The sequence below is a fragment of the Lepus europaeus genome, chromosome 21 (assembly GCF_033115175.1).
Source record: "Lepus europaeus isolate LE1 chromosome 21, mLepTim1.pri, whole genome shotgun sequence".
Taxonomy (NCBI): Eukaryota; Metazoa; Chordata; class Mammalia; order Lagomorpha; family Leporidae; genus Lepus; species Lepus europaeus.
The window spans coordinates 58,733,490-58,757,237 of NC_084847.1; the positions used below are offsets into that span (position 1 = coordinate 58,733,490).

The 23,748-nt window shown below is 61.1% G+C and overlaps 1 protein-coding gene and 1 long non-coding RNA gene across 3 annotated transcripts; one reads left to right on the top strand and one right to left on the bottom strand.

Moving 5' to 3' along the window:
* The first annotated feature begins 711 nt into the window (after nucleotides 1-711).
* On the top strand, nucleotides 712-10,758 carry LOC133750714 (uncharacterized). The gene is made up of 5 exons (XR_009864728.1): nucleotides 712-1,969; nucleotides 2,441-2,637; nucleotides 3,407-3,553; nucleotides 4,673-4,788; nucleotides 8,446-10,758. It is a non-coding gene; the product is annotated as an uncharacterized LOC133750714 (long non-coding RNA).
* On the bottom strand, nucleotides 2,632-14,709 carry AMZ1 (archaelysin family metallopeptidase 1). Of its 2 annotated transcripts, none has more exons than XM_062180363.1 (6): nucleotides 14,406-14,709; nucleotides 13,488-13,655; nucleotides 4,561-4,689; nucleotides 4,269-4,438; nucleotides 3,863-3,970; nucleotides 2,632-3,223 (listed from the first exon to the last, which is right to left on the bottom strand). In XM_062180363.1, the coding sequence occupies exons 1-6, from the start codon at nucleotides 14,707-14,709 to the stop codon at nucleotides 2,666-2,668; spliced, it is 1,437 nt and encodes a 478-aa protein (XP_062036347.1). In that variant the 3' UTR covers nucleotides 2,632-2,665. The 2 variants fall into 2 exon arrangements, with proteins under 2 accessions (XP_062036347.1, XP_062036346.1); XM_062180362.1 differs by having other exon boundaries at nucleotides 3,863-4,039.
* Nucleotides 14,710-23,748: the final 9,039 nt, after the last annotated feature.

The window sequence follows — 23,748 nt, forward strand, 5'->3', positions numbered from 1 at the left end:
TAGGTCGGGGGCAGAGGACACCCGAGGGCGCGTAGGTCGGGGGCAGAGGACACCCGAGGGCGCGTAGATCGGTCCCTGTGGCTCCCGGCCGTCCGGAGGGACCTGGGCACCTGGGCACGGTTGTCCGGATCCACCCGCCAGCCCCGTCCTGGCGGCCTGTGCCATGGCTGGCCTCCAGGGCCCTGGCGAGCTGCCTTGGCACCACTCCCCCAACTGATGCGACATTCGAAACACGCTTATTGTTGTGAACCTGAACCTGAGCCGACACAAGGCGGCGTGCGCGGGGTCGTCTGGCTGGGATGCCCATGGTGGCTGCCGGCCCGCGGGGTCTTAATTCCAGCCAGGACGGGCGCGTCCCTGAGCAGCCTGGGCCTCCGTGTGGCTGTGCGGCAGGTGTGATAAGTGTGTTTGGCGTCCCGGCCGTCTGAGCGTGGTTTCTGAGTGGCGTTCTCAGTCTGCCGAGCGAGGTCGTCCTCCAGGTGTGCCACGCCTGCCGCCCCCTCTGAGCGCAGGGGTGCCCATCACCATGGCTCCTGGAACGTGGCCACAGTGTGGCAGCCACGGGCCTCGGGGCCGGACTCCGGCTCGGGGCAGGCGCTGTCCTGGGAGCAGCAGCCGCGGCCAGCCTGCGCCTCCAGGGCTGTGGCGGAGCTGGGCTCTGGCCCGTGCCCCTCCCTCTGATCCTCCCCCTCCACGGGCGTCCCACGTGACTTTTCAGCCTAGTGACCGGGGGCACCGGCGTTTGGAGAGTCAGCACGGAGGCACCATGAAGGCAAATCGCTGCAGGAGAGCTCCGTGAGACAGAAGCCGGCCTCTCCCCGGGGGACGTCCTGGCGAGAGCAGCAGCCTGGACACGGGGACAGGCCGATGCACAAGAGCCGGCCCCTCTGTGAGCTTGGCAAAACTCTCCAGCAGGTGCCCGGTAAGTGCCGTGTGGACACGCGGATGCAGGGTCTCAGAGGAGGCCTCTCCCTGGGAAGGCCGGGACACCGGGCCCAGCAGGCAGGCCTGGCACTGGGCAGTGATAGCTGTCCAGACGGGGGCCTCTGCCTCCCAGCTGCCCTCCTGGGGTGGGGCCCATCGCACCCCACAGCAGCACAGAACGGACCCCGAGTGCCACAGCCGAGTCCCGTGCTGGGGCGGGTTCCCACGTGCCCCCCCCAGCAGAAATGAGGGTGCACGTCATCCAGTGGCTGAAGCTCTGTGGCTTCGGGCGACGCTGGCGCCGTGGGGAGCCTTTGGGGAAGGAGGGTGCCCAGGGCTCTGCCTGCCGAGCTCTGGTTCGCTGTGTTTTCCTAGGCTTTGCCCCTTCCCCAGGGTCCACAGCCATCAAGAGCCCCGCCCAGAGCAGCTGGGAGCAGGAAGGACGGAGGAAGTGGGAGGAAGGGGTTCACGGGGGCCGCCCCCGCCTGCCCATCACGCGTCGGGGCGGGAGCTGCCACGGGAGCCTCACGCCCAGCCTCCTGCTTGCACACTGGAGACACGGGGCTGGGCCTTCACCCTCTCCTGGTCCCTGGGACCCTCCTGTTTAACACAGGGGGGGCAAGAGGCAGCTGGCCCACCCCGTCCCTGACCCGGGGTTACAAGGGTAACAGCATTTGAAGCTCTCTTCTTCCTCAGGCGGGCGCTGGCCGGAGCAGGGCTCGCTCAGCCGGCAGGTGCCGCTGGACGGGCAGGTGAGTGGGCACAGCCTGTGTGTGCAGCCACGGCGCCAGGACATGGGGAATGAACGCGACCTCCCCTGGCCCCAGACCAGTGCAGACCATGGCCAATCCAGGAGGACACGCTGGGCCTGGGCCCCGCCTGCTGCTGGGTGCCTTTGCAACCCGGGGCCGGGCACTAGCTCGGCTCCGCACCCATCCTCTGGGGCCCCCTCGGCTGTGAGGAGCCCTGCAACGTCAGGCTGCCTGGTCACCCTGGTCACCGCCCCCGGGGATGTGCACAGGGAAGGAACGGGCACACCGAGAAGGTAGGCTTTCCAGTTTTTAAGAAATGGTTAGATGTACACACACCATTGCCCCCGTTCTGCAAAAACGGCTGTCTGTCCATCCTGCCCTGTGGGGGCGGCCTTTGTGGCTCCTCCTCTGCCACTGTCTCCGCCCCCACCCCACCCCCAAGTGGGCGGGGCGGGCTGCAGCTCCCACGTGGTGGGCAAAGTTCGGTTCTCGGAGTTCTGCTCTCTGCCCCCCACCAATGCTTCCAGGGACCGCAGCACGGGACAGGACAGCTCCGGCAAAGGCCCCGCCTTTAATCACTGTCCTGGTGGGGGTCAGCATGGCAAAGACACAACGCTGCGAAGTGGGGGGGCACGTAGCAGGGGGCGACGCCTGTCTGTGCCCAGTCCCCCGGTGACGGCAGAGACAGCGCGTGGAATGGATGCGCGTGCACCAGGGGCCACAGCCACGGTGATTGTAACCCGCCACGCTTTGGGGCCCCATAGGGACTCTGCGGTCTGAGCCGGCAGTCCCTCTCCCTGGGAGCGACGTCACCAACAGCCCAGGACACGTGACCGAAAACAGTGGTCCGAGAGCTCCAGAACGCACCGGGCAGACCTGGAGACAGGATGGCGGCAGCGGCGCTGGGATCCTGAGGTGGAGCCGCGGGGTCTCCCAGGAGGCGGCGGGCCTGGGCGAGATGGTGAGCTTGCCGCAGGGGGCCCCGCCGGCTATGTCTCCCCGTCCCAGTCGCAGGGGGGAGACTCGGCCTTGGACAGCCGCCGGGCACTCAGCCGCCGCCTCAGTGAGGAGAACTTGTCCCCCAGGGCCCGGCGCAGCCCCATGCCGTCCCGAGCGCTGGGCACGTCCTGCCTGGGGGCCGGCAGCTGCCCCGTGAACAGCTCCCAGCGCTCCAGGGCGTCCACGGCCTGGTCCAGCAGGGCCAGCTCCTCCTCGGCCACGTCCCTCTCCAGGGCCTGGATGCAGGCGGCCAGCCAGCGCCCGTGGTCCTCCATGGCCTCCCCGGGTCCCCTGGGCTGCGGCGCGGCCTCTGCAGCCTCCAGGGAGCCCAGCCTGGCCTTGGGGTCCAGCTCCAGGCCGGCAGGGAAGGGGTGGCTCAGCGTGTCGGGGGTGGGCGGCTCGGAGGGGCTGCTGAGTGGCTCCGAGTCGCTCTCCCAGCACACGCCCGAGTCGGCGCTGAGGGGCGGGGTGTCCTCCGTCAGGGACCGCTCCCCCGCCTCGTGGCCGGGCCAGCTCTCCAGCACTGCCTGGGTCCAGGCGTGCAGTCTCTGAGGGACAGACAACCAGGCCGTGTTGGGACACAGGTGGACGCTCGGAACCCCCGTGCCTGCCCGCCCTCCGCCGTCCACCTGTCGGGAACTTGGCACGCTCCAGCGCCCCTGCACAAGTTCACGGGGATCAGAAGTAAGTTTTGGTGCCAAAAAATTGACATGCATGTGTCATTTTCTCAGGACGTGCATTTTCCATGAACTTTTCGAAGACACTTCAAAGCTGAATTACATAAAGCTCTCCTACATTAGGGGCCTGCATTGTGCCACAGTGGGTCAAGCCACTGCCTGCGCCCCCAGCATCCCACTGAGTGTCCGTTTGAGTCCCAGGTACGTGAGCAGCAGTGGAAGACCCAGGGCGTGGGCCCCTGCTCCCACGCGGGAGACCCGGATGGAGTTCACCCCGTGTGGGGGGTGAACAGGCAGGATAGAAGCTCTCTCTGCCTTTCAAGTAAATACGTCTTCGAGAAAACCACCCTCGCAGTCAGAATGCCAAGCCAAGGGAAAGCTCAGTTCCATCTGACCATCCCTGCCTGGAGCTGCCCCCGTGGGAGGGGGCGCCCCTCTCTCAGAGCAGAGGCCCCCCAGCCGCCAGGCCGAAGAGGCAGGGGCCCACCCGGCCCAGGACCCGCCGCTCACCTTGTACCTGTCGAGGAGCTTGAAGCCCAGGACGTGCTGCAGCTTCCGCAGGCAGATGGGGCAGAGGTCCAGGGGCCGGCGCAGCGCCTCGTCCAGGCGCAGCGCCCCCTGCATGAGGCAGCGCAGCCAGCGGCAGTTCCCCAGGCCCAGCAGGTGGCAGAGTTCATGGCAGGCGACCTGAGGGGGGGGGGGTCGCCACCACCCTTGCCTCGCAGCCGTGACCCCGACCCCGCAGGCCCAGGCGCTCCGGGAGGCCCCACTGCGGCACAGGGCCCCGGCCACCAACTCGGCCACGATGCTCCTGAGGCCTGCCCCGCGCTGGCTCAGAGCCTCTCCGCCGTGCGGGCCGCATGCAGAGACGCTGGGCCCCAGCCAGCCCGGGCACCCGTCCTCGCCCCACACCCACCTTGCAGCACTGCGCCAGCCCCAGGGCACTGATGGAGGGGGCCAGGCCTCCCTCTTGCAGGGGGCTCTCCGGCCTGCTGGCCGCTGCCTCGGCCAGTGCCGGCTCAGGGGCGCTGGGCCCCACCTGCAGGAAGTCCCCGGAGAAGCGGGCAAAGCTGCAGACGGCCACTTCTGGGGACAGGCAGAGAGCAGGCGCGGGGTCAGGCCCACCCAGGCTTCCTGCAGCCCGGCACCTGTGACCGAGCGTCCCCTCGTGGACGTCCCCCACCCCTGCGTGCGGGGCCCCGGCTCACCGCGGCCCGGCCGGAACTTGCCGAAGGTGAAGGCCCAGGCATCGTTGGGGTACAGGTCAGCCAGCGTGAGGCCCAGCACACACAGCGCGTCCTCCGGCTTGATGTCCTCCAGGAAGGCCAGGATGCCGTCTGCGGGCAGAGGGAGGCCGGCCGGGCTCAGGGTCTCCGCCCGGTGAGGGGAGCGAGGGGCCAGCATCAGCCCACACCAGCCACTCCTGCGCTCCCTGGGTAAGAGCTGCGGCCCCCACCCCTCCCCCGAACTCTTTTCTGAACTCCTTCCACTTTTTCCTGTCTCCGCCCACCCCTCACCTCTCTCTCCTACCATCCCCTCTTGTCGTTCTGACCCGAGCCACCCTGGGAGACACCTCTGCAGAACACGCTGGTCCATCCCCCCGTCCTAGGGGCCTGGGGTGCTCAGTCGGGCCGCTGCATCGCCCCGTCCTGGGGGCCTGGGGGGCTCAGTCCGTTTCCCTCCCTGAGCACTGGGATGCTGGTCTGAGCCCGGGATTTCTTGCTCTCTCTCTCCTCTTAGGAGGCCTCAGAACTTCGGTTCTCGGTTGGGGTGGGGCCGCCCTGGGAGGACCCCACTCCCCTCAGGCCTCACCCGACTCCCCTTTGGCCTGCCTCTTTAAAAGCTTGCGCAAGCCAGGCCTAACGGGAGAGAGAAAGCGGAAGCGATTACCTGGGCTCTGTACCAAAATGTGGCCTCAATATGACAGGAGGAAGGCTTGGACCCCTCCCTTCTCTGGCCCCTGAGAAGCCGGCGCCCCAGTGCCCGCCCCTCTGCTCACTCCGCCCCTCTCTGTCTCCCCAAGGAAGACATTGGAAGCCTTCTGCCCCAGCGCGTTCCCTCCTCCCTCCCCCGCTCTGAGACCCTGATCCTGCCGGTCACCCCCCACCTGTCCCCCCCGTCCCCGGGGGTTCCAGAGCCTCAGCCTCCTCTCCTACCGCCCCACCTAATCCTCCATCAGATCCCCTCCCTCGACCTGAACCCCTCCTCCCCTCGAGGCGGTGCCTGGAGTGGAAGGTCCGGTCAGGGTCTCCCCATCAGACCTTAGCAGGTTGAGGACCTCCAGAGCCAGCCCTAACCCGGACTGGACTTACCAACCCGGGGACCCGGGGCTACAGGCCAAGACCACGTGATCTCACACCTGCTGGCGGCCATAAACAGGTTACTTATGAGAAGATCCGAGAGGTCACCCAGGAGCCCCGTGAAAACCCTGCTCTATTTGTGCCGCCTCACAGAGGCGATGATAAAGTACACTAACACGAGCCGGCGCCGCGGCTCACTAAGCTAATCCTCCGCCTGCGGCGCCAGTGCCCCGGGTTCTAGTCCCGGTCGGGGCACCGGATTCTGTCCCGGTTGCCCCTCTTCCAGGCCAGCTCTCTGCTGTGGCCTGGGAGTGCAGTGGAGGATGGCCCAAGTGCTTGGGCCCTGCACCCCATGGGAGACCAGGAGAAGCACCTGGCTTTGGATCAGCGCAGCACCGGCCTTAATGGCCATTTGGGGGGGTGAACCAACAGAAGGAAGACCTTTCTCTTTGTCTGTCTCTCTCTCACTGTCCACTCTGCCTGTCACCAAAAAAAAAAAAAAAGTATACTAACCCCGATCCCAATTCCCCAGAGGACAGCTGTATTTAAATTCCTACTTTATGTCCCAGCTCCTGGTATCTGTCACAAACTCCAAAAATTACAAGGTGGTAACAGACCCCGCAGAGGGTCCCCATAGATGCGGCTTTTCGTGTTTTAACACTAGGGAGGAGGTCCTCCACCGAGCCCCCCCCCCTCGGGGGCCTGTTATCAATGCGGCCATGCTAGGCACTGGGCCCAGACCTGCTCCAACTTGAAGCCCACCTTGGTTAAAGGCTCTGGCCCTGTATTAAGTGTGGCAATACCGGACCCTGGGCCAGGAGCCGCCCTAACCCGAGGCCTCCCCCTGCCTCGTGTCCCAGTGTGGACAGTGGGGTCGCTGGAAGATGGACCCCCCAGGGAGGGGGACAGCCCTCTGCTCAAACCGCTTCTCTGTTGAACTTGACGCAATGAGGAGGCCCGGGTTCCACGCCCCCGTCAACCCCAGGGTGACAGGGACCGCGTCCGGCAAGCGCGCTTTCTTGGTGGACACGGGGCCGGTTTGTCTGTGTTAAGTGAATCGTCCCGCAGTGTCTCTGTTGGCGTGAGAGCCTGGGAAGACCCCTCCCTTATACCGCCCCTCCGGAGACCCCACTCCCCTGGCTGCCCCACCCCCTCGGGCAGGCCCGTCTCCACCGCGTGAGGGCCTCCATCTCCACCCCACCCGGGTTGTGGCGCGCACCTTTGTGCTTCCCATCACTCCCTTCCCTCCCTCGGTTCATCCCGTGGTGTGGGGCACGGTGATCAGCACCCACCCCAGCCCACATCTCTGCAAGACCCTAGAGACACCTGCTGTCCCCCACTGTCCTAAGTCCAGGAGGCCACAGAGGTTACAGACCGCCTGCTCCGAGCGGACACGCTCCCTCCCCGTGACACACCTATGCTCCCGGCGCACTGTCATGCCGCTGCCCAGCCGTGGCCCTCCCGAGAGGCCTGTCCCGACACACCACAGCCTTTGAAACTGTGCAGCTGAGAAAGGTCCCGGGGCGTCTCCAGAGGAGGCTCGGCTGATCTCCACGTCGTCACCTGGGGACCTCGTGACCCAGACACGCGCGCGCTTAGCAGGCAGCCCCTCTTCCTTCCCACGTCCTGGGACCGCCTCTATCCCAGGACTCGTGGGATATTTCTGCATCTGATTCAGACTTTTTATGGCTGAGCCTCGCTAGAGGCTACCAGAGACCCCCCCCCCCCCCGAGACCCCAGCCCTCTGTACCTGCAGCTCTAAGGACAAGCACTCAGAGTTGGGCCTGTACCGCCGAGAGACCACGCCACCTGGGGCCTAGTTCTCCAATCGGATGGGGTCTATCGAGGCCCAGAAGCTGACCTGTGTCCACCCTCACAGACCTGGTCCTCCCACAGGATCTGTACGGCCATCTCGCGTCCAAGTCTCCACTCCACCCCTCACCAGCCCACGTTACCTTTCATCACCGCTCTCAACCCAGCGCCTCCTCCCCCCACCCTCTCTGATCCCCCCGACCCCATTCCTGTCCCCAACCCAGCGCCTCCTCCCCCCACCCTCTCTGATCCCCCCGACCCCATTCCTGTCCCGAGCCCAGCGCCTCCTCCCCCCACCCTCTCTGATCCCCCCGACCCCATTCCTGTCCCCAACCCAGCGCCTCCTCCCCCCACCCTCTCTGATCCCCCCCGACCCCATTCCTGTCCCCAACCCAGCGCCTCCTCCCCCCACCCTCTCTGATCCCCCCGACCCCATTCCTGTCCCGATCCCAGTGCCTCCTCCCCCCACCCTCTCTGATCCCCCTGACCCCATTCCTGTCCCGATCCCAGTGCCTCCTCCCCCCACCCTCTCTGACCCCCCCGACCCCATTCCTGTCCCGATCCCAGCGCCTCCTTCCCCCCACCCTCTCTGACCCCCCCGACCCCATTCCTGTCCCGATCCCAGCGCCTCCTCCCCCCACCCTCTCTGATCCCCCCGACCCCATTCCTGTCCCGACTTCCTTGTTTCTCCCTGCCCACATCTCACCACCTCACAGACACTCCTGTTCCCAAGCCCCAGGTTGGTTCACTGATGGCAGCGCTTCTAAACCCCCCCTTTTCCCGTGGATACGCAATAACTGGGGGCACCGTGATGACACCCCCTCCTCTTCCCCGCGTAGGGTCACAGAGGCTCGGCCCCTCCCTCAGGGCACCACCTCCCCACAGGCTGAACTGTTAGCCTTGACTGGAGCCGTCTCCTTAGCCCAGGGAGACAGTCAATCACACAGAGTCCCGCCATGCCTATAAAATCTTCCATTCCAGTGCCCAGGTACGGCAAGAAAGGGGTGACAGCCGAGGGCCCTGTGATAAATGCCAAGCTGCCGAAAGCTCCTGACACTGCCCGGCTGCCGACAAAAGCCGCCATTACTGCCGAGGCCACCAGGAAGGTCAACACGCCCACCCGAAGCCGACAACCAGGCTGCTCTGACGGCTACAGCAGCGGCTCGTGGGGAGAGACCCCACCCTTCTCTGTGACGTGGCTCCTGTGTATTCAGACCTCGAAACCTCTCAGCTCCAACTGTAGGGGGCATCTAGGGAGGGCTCACGGTGGTCTCTGGATGGGAAACTTAGACCCCCTCTTCTATCCAGGTCATCTTCCTAAAAACCTCCATTCTCTCCATCACTCACACCCAGGTTCTCTTCTCCACTTCCTGAGGTCACACACACCAGACTCCACCACAGGAGAAACTGCCCAACATCTCAGACCTGCAGCACCTGCCAGACCATCACCCCAACTCTAGCACCAGCGCACCCCTCTCCCCACCCCACTCCCCAGGCCCGCGAAGGCTCCTGGGCGGGGGGACCGCAGCCTGACTTCACCCAGACGCCCCCCGCTAGGGGAACACGACACTCCTGGGGACGGTGCACACCCTCTCGGGGTGGGTGGAAGCTCCCACCATTCCCATACACTACTAAATGATATTACCCCAAGATTTAATTACCGCCTTCCATCCAGACAATGGACCGGCGTTTACCTCTCTGATGACTCGAATGGCAGCTGCCTCTCCACATCTCACGGCTGTCACACTCCCTGTCTTCCCCCTCTTCAGGAAAAGTAGCCCGGACTAAACTCTGCGCCCAGGACCACCGAGACGGGGGCAGACTCCCTCCTTCGGCTCTGGTAACAATCACATCTCTTCCCCGGATGCTGCGAGCGCCCAGCCGGTTTGAACTTCTCTGTGGAAGCCTCTGCCTCCCCTACAGCGCCCTGCAGCCATTGCCCCTCCTCTCGCTGTCCCGCACGGGCGTGCAGACACCACTACCCGCCCGCACTCTCTGCCCCCACCCCGGCTATGTTCCCCCCTTTCAGCTTGGCGACTGGGTTTCTCCACAGTACAGTGAGGCTGCTCCGAAGCCACAGTGGAGTGGGCCCTACCAGGGGAGACTGACACCCCCACCGTGGCCAGGCTCGGAGGGCACCCCCGGGCGACACTGTACTGCGGTGGAACGAGTGGCCTCCCCCTCGTACAAGTCGACCCCACAGGACCCCCCTCTCTCCGGTGACGCGCTCACGAGGGGCGTCCACGAGGTGACTGCCGCGAGCAGTGTCCCCCGTACCTCCTCCTGTCCTCGTAGCCCTGGTCTCCTGCCTCCGCCCTGCAGGAACGCACGACCCCCGTAGCTCAAGCCGTCTCATCTCCAGTGTAGACGCACCTCCCCCCAAGTCCTGGCTCCGGGGCTACACCCGCATCAGCAGGAAGGAGCCACTCAGTATCCACACTCAGGAGTGACGGCACGGGGACACAGCCGTTCTAGATCGCTGCCCAGGAGATGAGCATTGGAATATTCCCCACCCCACCCCCCACGGCCACCCCAAAGCCCGGTTCCAGGAGTTCCCCTCTGCCCCCTACCCTAGCCCTCCTAAAATGTAAAAAGGCCCGGCCCCTGGGCCGGGGTCTCTGCCCCGTGTTCCATCACCCGCACACGGGCAGCTGGCCACCCACCTCTGCCGATTTATTTTCTCCGAGTAAATTCAGCCTGGCTGTATATTCGTGCACAGGGGCGTGCGAGGGAGGGCAGAGCCCGAAGCCGACGCAGGCAGGACCTTGGAGGCCTCCATTCGGCCACAGCCTGGGGGGCTCCCCTGTGGCCCCCAGAACTGAGAGACCAGAACCTTCCCTCATCCCACCTGCGCGGTCTCCACACAGCGGTCCAGCGACCTGAGCCGAGACAGGAACTGGAGGGACCCGGAACCATCGGAGTGGGGAGCCCGCGCAGGGGACGGCGCGGGGCCGGGCAGCCAGGGAGAGGGCACTCGGAGCGAGCCGGCCTGCGGCACAGCGGTCTCCCTCCAGGCTGACGACCGCGGCATCTTTTGCCTCGTGCCCACAATACTGTCTTGGCACAGAATTAAATTTTAAAAACCAAGTCTACATTTTCACTCCCAGTGTTCAGATTCAGCATGGGGGCTGGCAGTGTGGCCCAACGGGCTGCACCACTGCCCACAACACCAGCATCCCCTATCAGCACCAGAGACAGCAGCGAACAATGGCCCAAGCACCTGGGCCCCTGGCTTCAGCCTGGCCCAGCCAGGGGAGAGAGCCAGTGGGTGGAAGATCTGTCTCTGTAACCCTGCCTTTCGAATAAGTAAAATCTTTTTTTTTTATTTATTTATTTATTTTTTTTTTGACAGGCAGAGTGGACAGTGAGAGAGAGAGACAGAGAGAAAGGTCTTCCTTTTGCCGTTGGTTCACCCTCCAATGGCCGCTGCGGCCGGCACATCGCGCTGATCCAAAGCCAGGAGCTTCCTCCAGTCTCCCATGCAGGTGCAGGGCCCAAGCACTTGGGCCATCCTCCACTGCACTCCCGGGCTACAGCAGAGAGCTGGCCTGGAAGAGGGGCAACCGGGACAGAACCGGTGCCCCGACCGGGACTAGAACCCGGTGTGCTGGTGCCGCGGCGCCGACCAGTAAAATCTTTTTTTAAATTTTGATATATAGGGGCCGGCACTGTGGTGTAGCAGGTAAAGCCTCTGCCTGCGGCACTGGCATCCCGTGTGGGCACCAGTTCGAGTCCCGGCTGCTCCACTTCCAATCCAGTGCCCTGCTATGGCCTGGGAAAGCAGCAGAAGATGGCCCAGGTCCTTGGGCCCCTGCACCCGCATAGGAGACCTGGAAGAAGCTCCTGGCTTCAGATCAGCCCAGCTCCAGCTGTTGTGGCCATCTGGGGAGTGATCCAGCAGATGGAAGACCTCTCTCTGTCTCTCAACTCTGCCTCTCAGACAAATCTTTAACAAAGAGAAAATTTGGTATCTCTTTTCCCGGGCATTTCCGATTGGCCACGTTTTCTGTGGCCGGTGCGGCTCGCGACCTGGGCCGGTGAGTGGCTGAGGTCTCGGAGGGATGGGAACTTCCATGAAGGTGATGGTGAAGTCTGGGCGGGAGGCAGGCCGGGGGACGGCACTCGGGACCCTGGTAAGACGCCCACATCCTGTATCCTGTTCAAGTCCCAGCTTCCTATAGTGAGCACCCGGGTGGCCCAGTGATGGCTCCTACACGGGAGACCTGCACGGAGTCCCAGCACCCAGTGTCCCAGCGCCCGGGGAGGCATCTGGGGAGCGAACCAGGTCTGCCTCTCTCTGCCCTCCTCTTAAATAAAACCTAAGTAAAACTGGACAAGACAATGGTTGAAGCCCCCACGCCCGGTGCCCGCGGAGGGGACCCTGGTGGAAATGAGCCCTCCGCAGTGTCACCACGTTAAGGCGAGGTCGGCAGGCGGCCCCGAGCCCATGTAGGGGGCAGGGGTGGGCGCCCACAGTGGGGAGGAGGGTAACCCAGAAGTGCCAAGGACGGAGCCTGCACGAGAGCCCTCGGGAGACCTGGCCCTGCCCACACCTCCCGAGCCTCGCTCAGCCCCAGTCCCGTGGCCCAAGCAGGCGTGCTGGCCACATGGCTGACCATGGTCTCAGGGCTCTCCCCGCATGTGGCCCTCGCACACACTCCCGCCTCCAGCCGTGGTTCCTCCCTCACCTTCCCAGGACCCAGGAGCATGAGATGGGAGTGGCACTCGGGGGTGGGGGTGCTGGGGGTCTGAGGAACCCCGATCCCCAGGGCAGGCTGGGCTGAGCCCAGGGGCCGCACCCGAGAGAAACCAGGTCCCCAAAGTGACCAAATCTGGCAACCGGGCACAGCCAAGGAAGGTGCCAGGTGGTCCCGTCAGCCCCAGCGTGGCGAGCACGGTGACACAGGTGGACACCGTGGGGAGGGACTGGCTGCCGGCGGTGCCCGAGGCAATGGCCCTGAGGAACCGCACCCCGGAGAGGAAGGGGCTCACCGCCTACGTGGCTTTGCCACAGACACCTGACAAGACAACGAGCAGGGGGGCCCGTGACGCATCCCAGCGCTCCCCGTTCTGGAGGTCCCGCCCCTCCCTGCCCCACACGCCAGCCTGGCGGATGCCAAAACCCCAGGCCACAGAGTCCTCCCTAGGGAATTCTTCAAGCACGATGTCCAATCTACAACCAAAACCAAACAACGGAAGCAGGGCGGGGCAGACGACACAGAATTGGCAGAAATAACCAACACAGCCACCCTGGCACGCGGGCTGTCTCTCTACCAGGCGCACGGACAGAAACGCCGAACCCAAAAAGTCCATGGGGCCAGCAAGCTGAGCCTCCGAGCTGGCTCGGCAAGTGAAGCCGCCGGCAGCCCGGGCCCCAGTGCGAGTCCCGGCGGCTCCACCTCCCATCCAGCTCCCTGCTAACGCACCTCGGAAGGCACCAAAGGATGGCCCAAGTGCTCCGGCCCCTGCACCCACGGGGGAGACCCGGATGGAGCTCCTGGCTCCTGGCTGCTGCCTGGCCCAGCCCCAGCCATTGCAGCTGTTTGGGGAATGAACCAGCAGACAGAAAATCAATCAATCAATCAATTTCTCTCTCTCTCTCTGCCCCCCTCCCGCCTTTCAAATAAGTTTATCTTTAAAAAAACAATTTACTCGTTAAAAAGCAGCAGCTTAGACGCGGCTAGAGATAGCATTAGTAAACTGGAAGATGACAACGAACCAAGACTAAAGACAACAAGCAGAGAGAGACGCAGGGTGACCACACCGCCAGGTCAGCCCGTGGAGAGGGACGGTAGCCAGACGTCCCCAGGGCCAATGTGGACCCTGGCCACTCAGCCACACCCGGCACCAGCCCAGCAGGGACCTCCGGGGAACCACAGCCCGAGGCTCCCGTGCATCTGAGAGCTCCGGTCCGTGCCTGCCCCTGGACCCAGGCTCACTCCCTGATCCCCAGCTCCTGGCAGCGACCTGGGGTCTCCCAGGTAGCATGGCAACGCCGAGCCAGGCCCCGCCTCCGGCCTCACCTGTGTGCAGCTGGAGGCTCTCAGAGTCCCGCGCCGGGCGTGAGCTGCAGTGGATGGACGCGGCCGCCACCGAGGGCAGGCACTTGACCTGCAGGCCCAGGAAGAAGGCCTCCGTGCAGCTGCGCAAGGTGTCCAGGAGGGAGCCTCCCACCAGCCCCTCGCTCAGATCTGCGGGCAGAGGGGGTTGGGGGACACGTCAGGACAGGCGTAGGACATGGCGTGCGGACGCCAGGGTGACAGGGCAACAGCGCGGCCGGCAGGGCCAGGAGACCCGAGACCAAGTGGGTGCACACTCCCCAAGCCCCTGGCCTCGGCCTCACCCCGGAGCAGCTGAAAACGCAGGCTCTGGACCGGCTAAGACCTGCCCATGTCTGCACTGGCATCCATGTGTTTCCAGGTCAGAGGGAGGAGGCCAGCGGGTGAGGGCCAGCACGGAGCCGAGCCGCAGTTACAGGCGGAGCTGCAGGGTGGCCAGGGGCGGCCGTGAGCAGGACAGAGGACTCCTCGTGTGGGACTCCAGCCACCAGGGGCCAGCGTGGGCCAGTGTGTGCAGGCTTGAGGCCGAGACACTGGAGACTGGGGGGCTCCCCGAGGCTCAGACGGGAGCCCCCTGCCACCCTCTGCCCCTCTCCAAAGCTGACTGCCGTACGTGGCCGGGGGCCACCCTCCCCAGCATCAGCGTGGGCTGCTGGCTCGGCCACCCTGGAGCCCCATGGTGCCCAGCCAGTCTCTGAGCCCAGCATCAAGCAAATGGGCTGCGGATCAAGGCACCCCTGAGCCTCGGTTTTCTTGCCCGTGTGATGGGCTGATCCCAACTCCAGCGGCCCCTGGAGGCGGCGACCCTGGGCGCAGCCCAGCGCCGGGACAGCAGCAGTGGTCGTCCCTGCCTCTCCCGCACCAGGCCCGCAGCCGCCTCACCGATGGGCTGCAGGTAGATGTGCTTGCGAGCCGGGCTGGGCCGGCGGCGGCCCAGCGAGGCGTGGAACGCGGCGAAGTCCTCGGGGGCCTCGGGGCGGCTCAGCAGCCAGTCGAAGGCCGAGTGGACGAGCAGCGAGCAGAAGAGTGACCTCCGCGGGTTGTAGGCCTCGGCCAGGAAGAGCCGCTCGGCCGGCGAGAAGCTGGCGGCGTAGAGCTGCCGCAGCGCCGCGTCCCCGGACAGCAGCGCGTCCTTCAGCGCCCGCGGGCCGAAGCTGAACTCCTGGGCCGCCCGGCACTGCAGCATGGCGGGCGCACGGGGCCTGGCCTCTCCGGGGCGCTCCTGCTGCCGCCCATGAGCCGCTCGGGGCCACGGCCACGGGCTCTTCCGGAACCTCCTGCCAGCCGCTGTGCCGGGTACCCTGTTGAGACAGCGGGCACGGCTGTCACCGTGGCGGAAGATGGGCAGTGCCCTCGGGGACCCCCGGCCTGGGGAGGCCACCAGGGTGGCAGAGGAGCCCCGCTGCACCCTTAGACCTGAGCCCAGCACAGGGCGTGCCGCCCCCTTGGCCGGGATGGGGCTCCCAGGAGCCGTGCGTGGCTCTGAGCTCTGCAGGACTCATGGGGCCCCGGCTGTACCACGTACCCACACAAAGACAGGGGGACTCGAGGCCCCACACCCCCTTAACACTGAGCCCTGCAAACCCCGAAGCAATGACACCAGGAAACCATCACACACACACCCCCAGCCTCTGTGACAGCAAAGCCACCCACGGCCCCCACTGCAACGCCGCCTGCTTATCCCCTCTGCGGCACCATCCCATCACCAGGCAGCGGTGACGGGGAGCCCACCCACCCTGCGGCACAGAGGGCCCCCGGGGGTGTGCACAAGGAGCAGGGAGGGTGCAGCCGGCTCAGCAGGAGCGGCCACGACACAGGAGGCCCCAGGACTCACTCGGGGTGGGGGGCCCAAAACACTCCTACGGAACGTGCGTCAGGAAGAGCCATGCGTGGGGGCCTGTGCTGTGGTACCTGCTGTGGCGCAGCAGGTAAAACCACCGCCTGCTACACCGGCATACATCCCCTATGGGCACCGGTTCGAGTCCCGGCTGCTCCATTTCTGATCCAGCTGTCTGCTATGGCCTGGGCAAGCAGCGGAAGATGGCCCAGTGCTTGGGCCCCTGTACCCACGTGGGAGACCCGGATGGAGCTCCTGGCTCCTGAGTCCAGCCTGGCCCAGCCCCGGGGAGTGAACCAGAGGATGGGAGAGTGTGCGTGATTGCCCTCTCTCCCTCTCCCTTTCAAACAAACAAACAAAAAAATGTGTTAAAGGTTTATTTATTTATCATTTGAAAAGCATAGACGCGGAGAGACAGAGAGAGGTCTTCCATCCGCTGGTTCACTCCTCAAATGGCTGCAACAGGCAGAGCTGGGCCAGCCCAAAGCCAGGAGCTTCCAGGCCTCCCACACGGGTGCAGGGGCCCAAGCACCTGGGCCATCTTCCACTGCTTTCCCAGGCCACAGCAGAGAGCTGGATCGGAAGTGCAGCAGCCAGGGCTTGAACCAGTGCCCATATGGGATGGCGGCACTGCAGGCGGTGGCTTAAGCCGCTGCACCACAGCGCCGGCCCCAAGATAAACATTTAACAAAGGAATAAAAAGTTACTGAGCGTGTGACCTTTAGCCCCACTGTGCCTCAATTCCCCCCAACCCCCACCTCCACCCTGGCTAGCTGAGCCCCGAGCTTCCTGCCCAGGAAGGAGAGGTGAGGCCTCCCCGTTCCCACGGCCCCCGCCAGCGCCACTCTGCAGCTCTGAGCCATCAGAACTACGGTGGTCCCCACGGACCTCCCAACACACAGGGGGCCAGGTCATAGCGGCAGGAACGGGGCAGGCGCCCTGACCAGCACCCAGTGGGCCCCCAGAGCACTCTGCACCCAGCACCTTGTCCAGCCTAGACGTGGAGGCCAGGACTCCCGGCTTGCAGCCCAGGAGGCTCGGCAAGGAAAGCCACCGCCCAGGGCTGCTCAGCTCCCCCGGACCTGGGCTCTCCATGGCGCCCCACACCCCGCCCCTCCCCCCTGCCTTCCACATGGGGTCCTTCCCACCAGCACCCATAGACCAGGCCAGGGGTTCACAGCCAGCCAATCCCTCCGCCCCAGGCTGGGACTCAGGAAACGAGAAGCAGTTTAAAGCACAAGTCCGTGGAGCCCGCCACATGGGACCTCAGCCGCAAAGCCCAGGCTTGTCCTAGCTGTTCAGAGGGCCACGCCATGTGGCAACAGGAAAGGCCACAGTGGGCAAACTTCTGGGGTCAGAAGGTGCACGAGGGGGCGCCACTGAGAACAGACCCAGGCCCTGCACCCCTGTTCCCTGATTTTTGGTCTCAGGGCCCCGAAGCCAGGAGTGAGGCCCCGAGAGGGTGCCCGTGGGCACTGAGCTGGACACAAACAGCACACGACAGCCCCGGGAGGGGCTGGCACCAGGTGGGGAATGGCAGTGTCTCCCAGACCGCACCTGGCCGTCCGCAGAGCCCGAGCACCCAGCACAGAGCGTCCTCCCTGGAAACCGAGCCAGAGCAACGGCGCCGACACCTGCCTGGGGCCAAGCACAGCCAGGGGCCAGCTGAGGAACCCTGGGCTCAGAGATGGCCAGAGCAGCAGCGCCAGCTCAGAACCAGCCCGGAAATTAGGGGCAGGATCAAGATGGCGGAGTAGGGAGGGAGCGTCCTGCTCTGGCCAAGGAGAGAGATGCAGGCTCAGGGCAGAGTTAGGGAGAAAATGGCAAATGAGAGGACACGGTGGACGCCCACAGCTCAGGAGCCCAGCCAGAGCCTCAGCTTTGCAGAGTGAGGTCAGACCGGAGCGCAGCAGCCCACGCCACTGGCGATAAAGCTGCAGGAAGAGCCTACAGGGAACCCGGCTTCGAGCCCCGTAGGGGATAATATACCGCCAAACTAGAGGGAAAAAGCAAAGATGGGGGCACATTTCTCTCTCCCCAGTCACTCTACAACAGTGTCCGGTAACAAACTGATAGAGTGGGTGCCATTTTGGACACACGTAACAGCTGCGCCAGCCCATGTCCACGCCCAGCTACCAGCTTAGTGGAGACTCCCATGTCTGGTGGGGAGAACAGGGGCTGGGGGCTGTGACCAGCGGAGGCTTGTGTGCCAGGTGCCGGTGACCGGGGGAGGCTCGGGTGCTGGGTGCTGTGACCAGGGGAGGCTTGTGTGCCAGGTGCCGGTGACCGGGGGAGGCTCGGGTGCTGGGTGCTGGTGACTGGGGGAGGCTCGTGTGCTGGGTGCTGGTGACCAGGGGAGGCTGGGTGCTGGGTGCTGGTGACTGGGGGAGGCTTGTGTGCCGGGTGCTGTGACCAGGGGAGGCTTGGGTATCAGGTGCTCCTTACTGGGGGAGGTTCGTGTGCTGGGTGCTGTGACTGGGGGAGGCTTGGGTGCCAGGTGCTGGTGCCTGGGGGAGGCTCATGTGCCAGGACTGTGAACACACTGAGGCTGCATGGGAGGTCTCGGGTGTGGGTGGGACACTGGGCAGTCACTGTGGGAGGCTCCACACGCTCAGGGCTCCCTGGTCACCTGGTGAGGGACTTTGCTGTGCAATCTGAGCTCACACTGAGGACTGCACAGATCCTTTGTGGGCTCCCTGGGGCAGAGTGGACGAATATCATACCCACTGGGGCTAGCACCCAGGAATGGTCTCCACTGAGGAGAGGAGCTCAGCTGTGTCTACACCAACAGACAAGAAAACTTCCCTCTGATTAAAAAAATAATAATAAGAGGGCTGGTGCTGTGGTGTAGCAGGTTAATGCCCTGGCCTAAAACGCCAGCACCCCATATGGATGCCAGTTCGAGAGCCGGCTGCTCCACTTCCCATCCAGCTCTCTGCTATGACCTGGGAAAGCAGTGGAAGATGGCACAAGTCCTTGGGCCCCTGCACCCACGTGGGAGACTTGGAGGAGGCTCCTGGCTCCTGGCTTCGGAGCAGTGCAGCTCCGGCCATTGCGGCCAACTAGGGAGTGAACCAGCAGATGAAAGACTTTCTCTCTCTCTATCTCTCTCTCTCTCTCTCTCTCTGCCTCTCCTTTCTCTGTGTAACTCACTTTCAATTAAATAAATAAATCCTAAAAAAAAAAAGAGAGAGAGATTGGCCAGCGCCGTGGCTTAACAAACTAATCCTCCACCTTGCGGTGCTGGCACACCAGGTTCTAGTCCCGGTTGGGGCGCCAGACTCTATCCCGGTTGCCCCTCTTCCAGTCCAGCTCTCTGCTGTGGCCTGGGAAGGCAGTGGAGGATGGCTCAAGTGCTTGGGCCCTGCACCCGCATGGGAGACCAGAAGAAGCGCCTGGCTCCTGGCTTTGGATCAACGCGATGCGCCGGCCGCAGCGGCCATTGGAGGGTGAACCAACGGCAAAAAGGAAGACCTTCCTCTCTGTCTCTCTCTCTCTCTCTCTCTCTCTCTCTCTCTCACTATCCACTCTGCCTGTAAAAAAAGAGAGAGAGAGAGAGAGAGAGATCATGCCAAACTGTGTGTGTCATCTCAGACATGCCCTTCACCCTAGAGAACTGAACAGAGCTCGCTGGCCACACCCCCCACATGCCTCTCGATATTCACTAAGACCAGACACTCCACTAAGCTACAGAGGCACAGCATAAAGATAAAAGCTGCACAGCAAAAATACAAAGCAGAAACCAACAAGTATATCCACGAATGCCAAATAACAAGTACGCCAATTCAAGAAACAGGAATAAAGATGACACCCTGTGGGGAAATTAGTTACATGATGGAGCCCCAGGGGAAGTAAGGTGGGCGGAATCCAAAGTTGTTTACCACTAAAACTGATTGGCTGCGCAACATCAGGGGAGGTAACAAAACTAGTAACAAGTGTATAGACATATGGCTAGTCCTATAGAAAGCCCCCCGTAAGGTGAATTTTTAAGTGATTGGCTGGTCCTTAGCCCTGCCCCAATGACTCTGCAGTTTTGTGCTATAAAAGGTTCTGTTTCTCAGGAAGTAAATGAGTCCTTGCTAGACTTGGCTCCCCGCTGCGTCTGATTGTCTCCGGGATCGGGAGGCTGGGGAACGGGCGAGCGGCGCACTCACCTTTCCTCGGACCCAGTCCATCCTGTACGGGTGGACTAAGACCCAGCATCTGGCGCCCAACGTGGGGCACGAACAGTTACTTTTCGGCCGAGGCTAAGCGGTCTCTCAGGGTGAGTGAAACCTTTATTATGGGTAATTCTATTTTTAAGGCAGTCTGGGATACAGAAGAGACAGAGGATGATATCGACAGTAGGAAAGATGAGGAGACACAGACAGTGGAGGTTAGGACAAAAGTAAAATTTCCTCCCCCCGCCTACATTTCGGAGGAGTCCAGGCCCCCGCCATACGCGCCTGGGAGCGAGGAGGGAGCGTCATTCTGTGTGGCCCCACAGAGGGACCTGTGTGACCTAAATCCCAATGGCCAGCCCTCCACTGAAAGACAGGGGCTTGGGGAGGTAACCTATGCGAAAGCTTGTCCGGTGGACATAAAGCAGTGTAAGGAATTGAACTCTGGGCCTGGGAACTCGCCGCCTCAGGCCTACCCTGTTAATTTAGCTCTGGGGGCTAATAGGCCCTTGGAATGGTACCCGTGGGAGGCCAAGGACCTCAAAGAACTCCGCAAGGCAGTAGCAGAGGATGGCCCAAACTCCCCCTGGGCCCAAACATTGCTACAAGATATAGCCTATCATCCATGCGTCCCCAAGGACTGGTTGGACGCGGCCAAAGCAGTCCTCACGAGTTCACAGTTCATAAAGTGGTGCGCCTTCTTTAAGGAGGAGTGCTGGGTGAGAGCCGAAGCTAACCGAGCAGCCCAGCCAGCTATCCCTATTACATACGCTATGCTGGCTGGGACGGGGGAAGGATTCTCTACGGGGATCCAGCAAGCTGCGCTACCTGCTCCGTACCGTGAACAAGTGAGGCAGGCAGGACTTAATGCTTGGTACAAGCTGGATGAGGGGCCCACAGAATCTCCTGTGGGGAAATTAGTTACATGATGGACCCCAGGGGAAGTAAGGTGGGCGGAATCCAAAGTTGTTTACAACTAAAACTGATTGGTTGCGCAACATCAGGGGAGGTAACAAAACTAGTAACAAGTGTATAGACATATGGCTAGTCCTATAGAAAGCCCCCCGTAAGGTGATTTTTTAAGTGATTGGTTAGTCCTTAGCCCTGCCCCAATGACTCTGCAGTTTTGTGCTATAAAAGGTTCTGTTTCTCAGGAAGTAAATGAGTCCTTGCTAGACTTGGCTCCCCACTGCGTCTGATTGTCTCCGGGATCGGGAGGCTGGGGAACGGACGAGCTGCGCACTCACCTTTCCTCGGACCCAGTCCATCCTTGTACGGGTGGACTAAGACCCAGCATCTGGCGCCCAACGTGGGGCCCGAACAGTTACATTTCGGCCGAGGCTAAGCGGTCTCTCAGGGTGAGTGAAACCTTTATTATGGGTAATTCTATTTTTAAGGCAGTCTGGGATACAGAAGAGACAGAGGAAGATATCGACAGTAGGAAAGATGAGGAGACACAGACAGTGGAGGTTAGGACAAAAGTAAAATTTCCCCCCACTGCCTACATTTCGGAGGAGTCCAGGCCCCCGCCATATGCGCCTGGGAGCGAGGAGGGAGCGTCATTCTGTGTGGCCCCACAGAGGGACCTGTGTGACCTAAATCCCAATGGCCAGCCCTCCACTGAAAGACAGGGGCTTGGGGAGGTAACCTATGCGAAAGCTTGTCCGGTGGACATAAAGCAGTGCAAGGAATTGAACTCTGGGCCTGGGAACTCGCCGCCTCAGGCCTACCCTGTTAATTTAGCTCCGGGGGCTAATAGGCCCTTGGAATGGTACCCGTGGGAGGCCAAGGACCTCAAAGAACTCCGCAAGGCAGTAGCAGAGGATGGCCCAAACTCCCCCTGGGCCCAAACATTGCTACAAGACATAGCCTATCATCCATGCGTCCCCAAGGACTGGTTGGATGTGGCCAAAGCAGTCCTCACGAGTTCACAGTTCATAAAGTGGTGCGCCTTCTTTAAGGAGGAGTGCCGGGTGAGAGCTGAAGCTAACCGAGCAGCCCAGCCAGCTATCCCTATTACATACACTATGCTGGCTGGGACGGGGGAAGGATTCTCTACAGGGATCCAGCAAGCTGCGCTACCTGCTCCGTACCGTGAACAAGTGAGGCAGGCAGGACTTAATGCTTGGTACAAGCTGGATGAGGGGCCCACAGAATCTGCCATCACAGGGGTGCGACAAAAGCTGGGAAAGTTATTGCCAGATTTTGTAGCTAGGGTCGAACACAGTCTCCATCGTAAGTTGCTGGCTGGGGACCTTCGGGATCAGTTTGTTAAAATGCTCGTCTGGGAAGGAATGAATGCTGATCATCGGAAGGCCTGCACTGGCCTGAGGGAGGCTCATAAATCCCCAGAGGCAGTTAAAACTAAGGTGGAACTTTCAGGTGTGGCGGCAACCCCTAAAAGCCCAACACTGCCTCAACGCACTGCGCCTCCAATTCCGCCCATGTGGCCACCCCTTTATGGTTATTCCCCTCCCTTGAATCGCCCGCCGCCATCTTGTAAACAGCGTGCCTACTCAACCCCACAGCCAGTCCTGCTAGGCCCCGACGTGCACAGTCTTCCCTATAAATGGGGGACCGTGGCTTTTCTCTGCACTCTCTTCCAGTCAGTGTAGCCTGTTGCACCCGTGCAGGCCACAGCCAGATACTCTAGGGAGACTAGTTCTTGGGCTGCTTTTTTCCTCTCTATTTACAATTCAATGCTGTCCTCACTAGGAGGGAGAAGAAAAAATGCCTTTGGCTACCACTGGCCTTACCTAAAGGAACAAAAACCTTCATCCATTAACCCTTTCCAACCTAATGAGTCTTTATTTGCAGTTAATAAGACTTTTTCTCCAGCACTACGGAAGTCTCTCATTCTCTGCCGCTTTGTTTCAGATGCGTATCCCTGTCCTAAGCAATGGGCTCCTATGCTGATGACCAGCTCTTTTCTGTGCTGCTGTAGTTAACTTATCTAAGAGTTTGCACGTGTCTTGAAGGTTTCGTGTTTTATTGGATTTGTCTGTCTTTAATGTTTGAGTGATTACCTAACTCTGATCAGATCTACCCCACAGCTTTGGTTATACGTACTAGTTCTTGGCTGAGCGATTGGACTCTCTGACAGTTTAAATTCTCAAATGGAGTCTAACAACTTTGGGACTTCCAGTAGGATCCCTGGAACTCTCAAAGGATGGGGCTCTAAATTTGTTAAAGTAACAACTGTTTGAGCCTATTCAAATTATGCAGTGTATTAAAATATTGTAAATGATGTCGGACCTATGTTGTATTCATGTTTTTGCTTTCCAGCTAAGGTGGTCTTATAAGTTTTTATGCTTTAAACTTGTTTCCTTTACAGATCTGCTTTTGCAAAAACTATAGTGTCTCTTTTTAACAGTGTCTGCTTAATGGGTTACTCTGCCATTTCTAAAGTTAGGTCATGTAAGCTCTTTTTAGCTCTGTTAAGTAGTTCTAAGTTATGTAATCATTTTGTGTACTAACTCTTATGTTCAAGGTGTTTATTTCTGGTTTATTCAATAACAAAAAACATAAAATTCATGTTCTGTCAAGGTAATCTATTGTGTACTCTACTGTCTCTGTTAAGTTCAAATTGATGAAAAGCATTGCTAAATACCTTTATGATTAGATCTGGTCTAAAAGTGTTAAGATCATCCTAATAAAGGGCTATCATTTCAGGAATTCTATTCTAACCAGATACTCTAAGTTCTCTTGGCACCTTTAACAAACTTTCTAAAAATCAAAGTTCTAAATTCTCTAAACTTTTGGTATCTTCAAAAGGGCCCCTGGAGATATCAAAAGATATATCTCTCATCTTACAGAGATAATAACCAATTGGGATGTTTAAAAGTGCTGCCAAGATGTAAAACGATTCAGCACTCTACTAAAATTCCTCACAACCCACAGGAACAGGCTATGGTGGAAAAAAAAAAAACAAACCATCAATGCCTCAAAAAACAGTTATTAAAACAAAAAGGGGGAGTGGCTACCCCCCATCTACAGTTACATAAGGCCTTGTTTACTATCAATATTTTAGATTTTTCGAAAGGGTCAAGGGAGTCAAGGTTCCAAAAACATTGGGGACATTTAACCGCTAAACCTCAGATGCTCGTTAGATGGAGAGACCCTCTCACCCGACTCTGGAGAGGGCCTGACCCACTGATTCAGTTGGGAAGAGGATTTGGCTGTGTGTTCCCCATAGGGGAGTTGACTCCAATTTGAATACCGGCCAGAA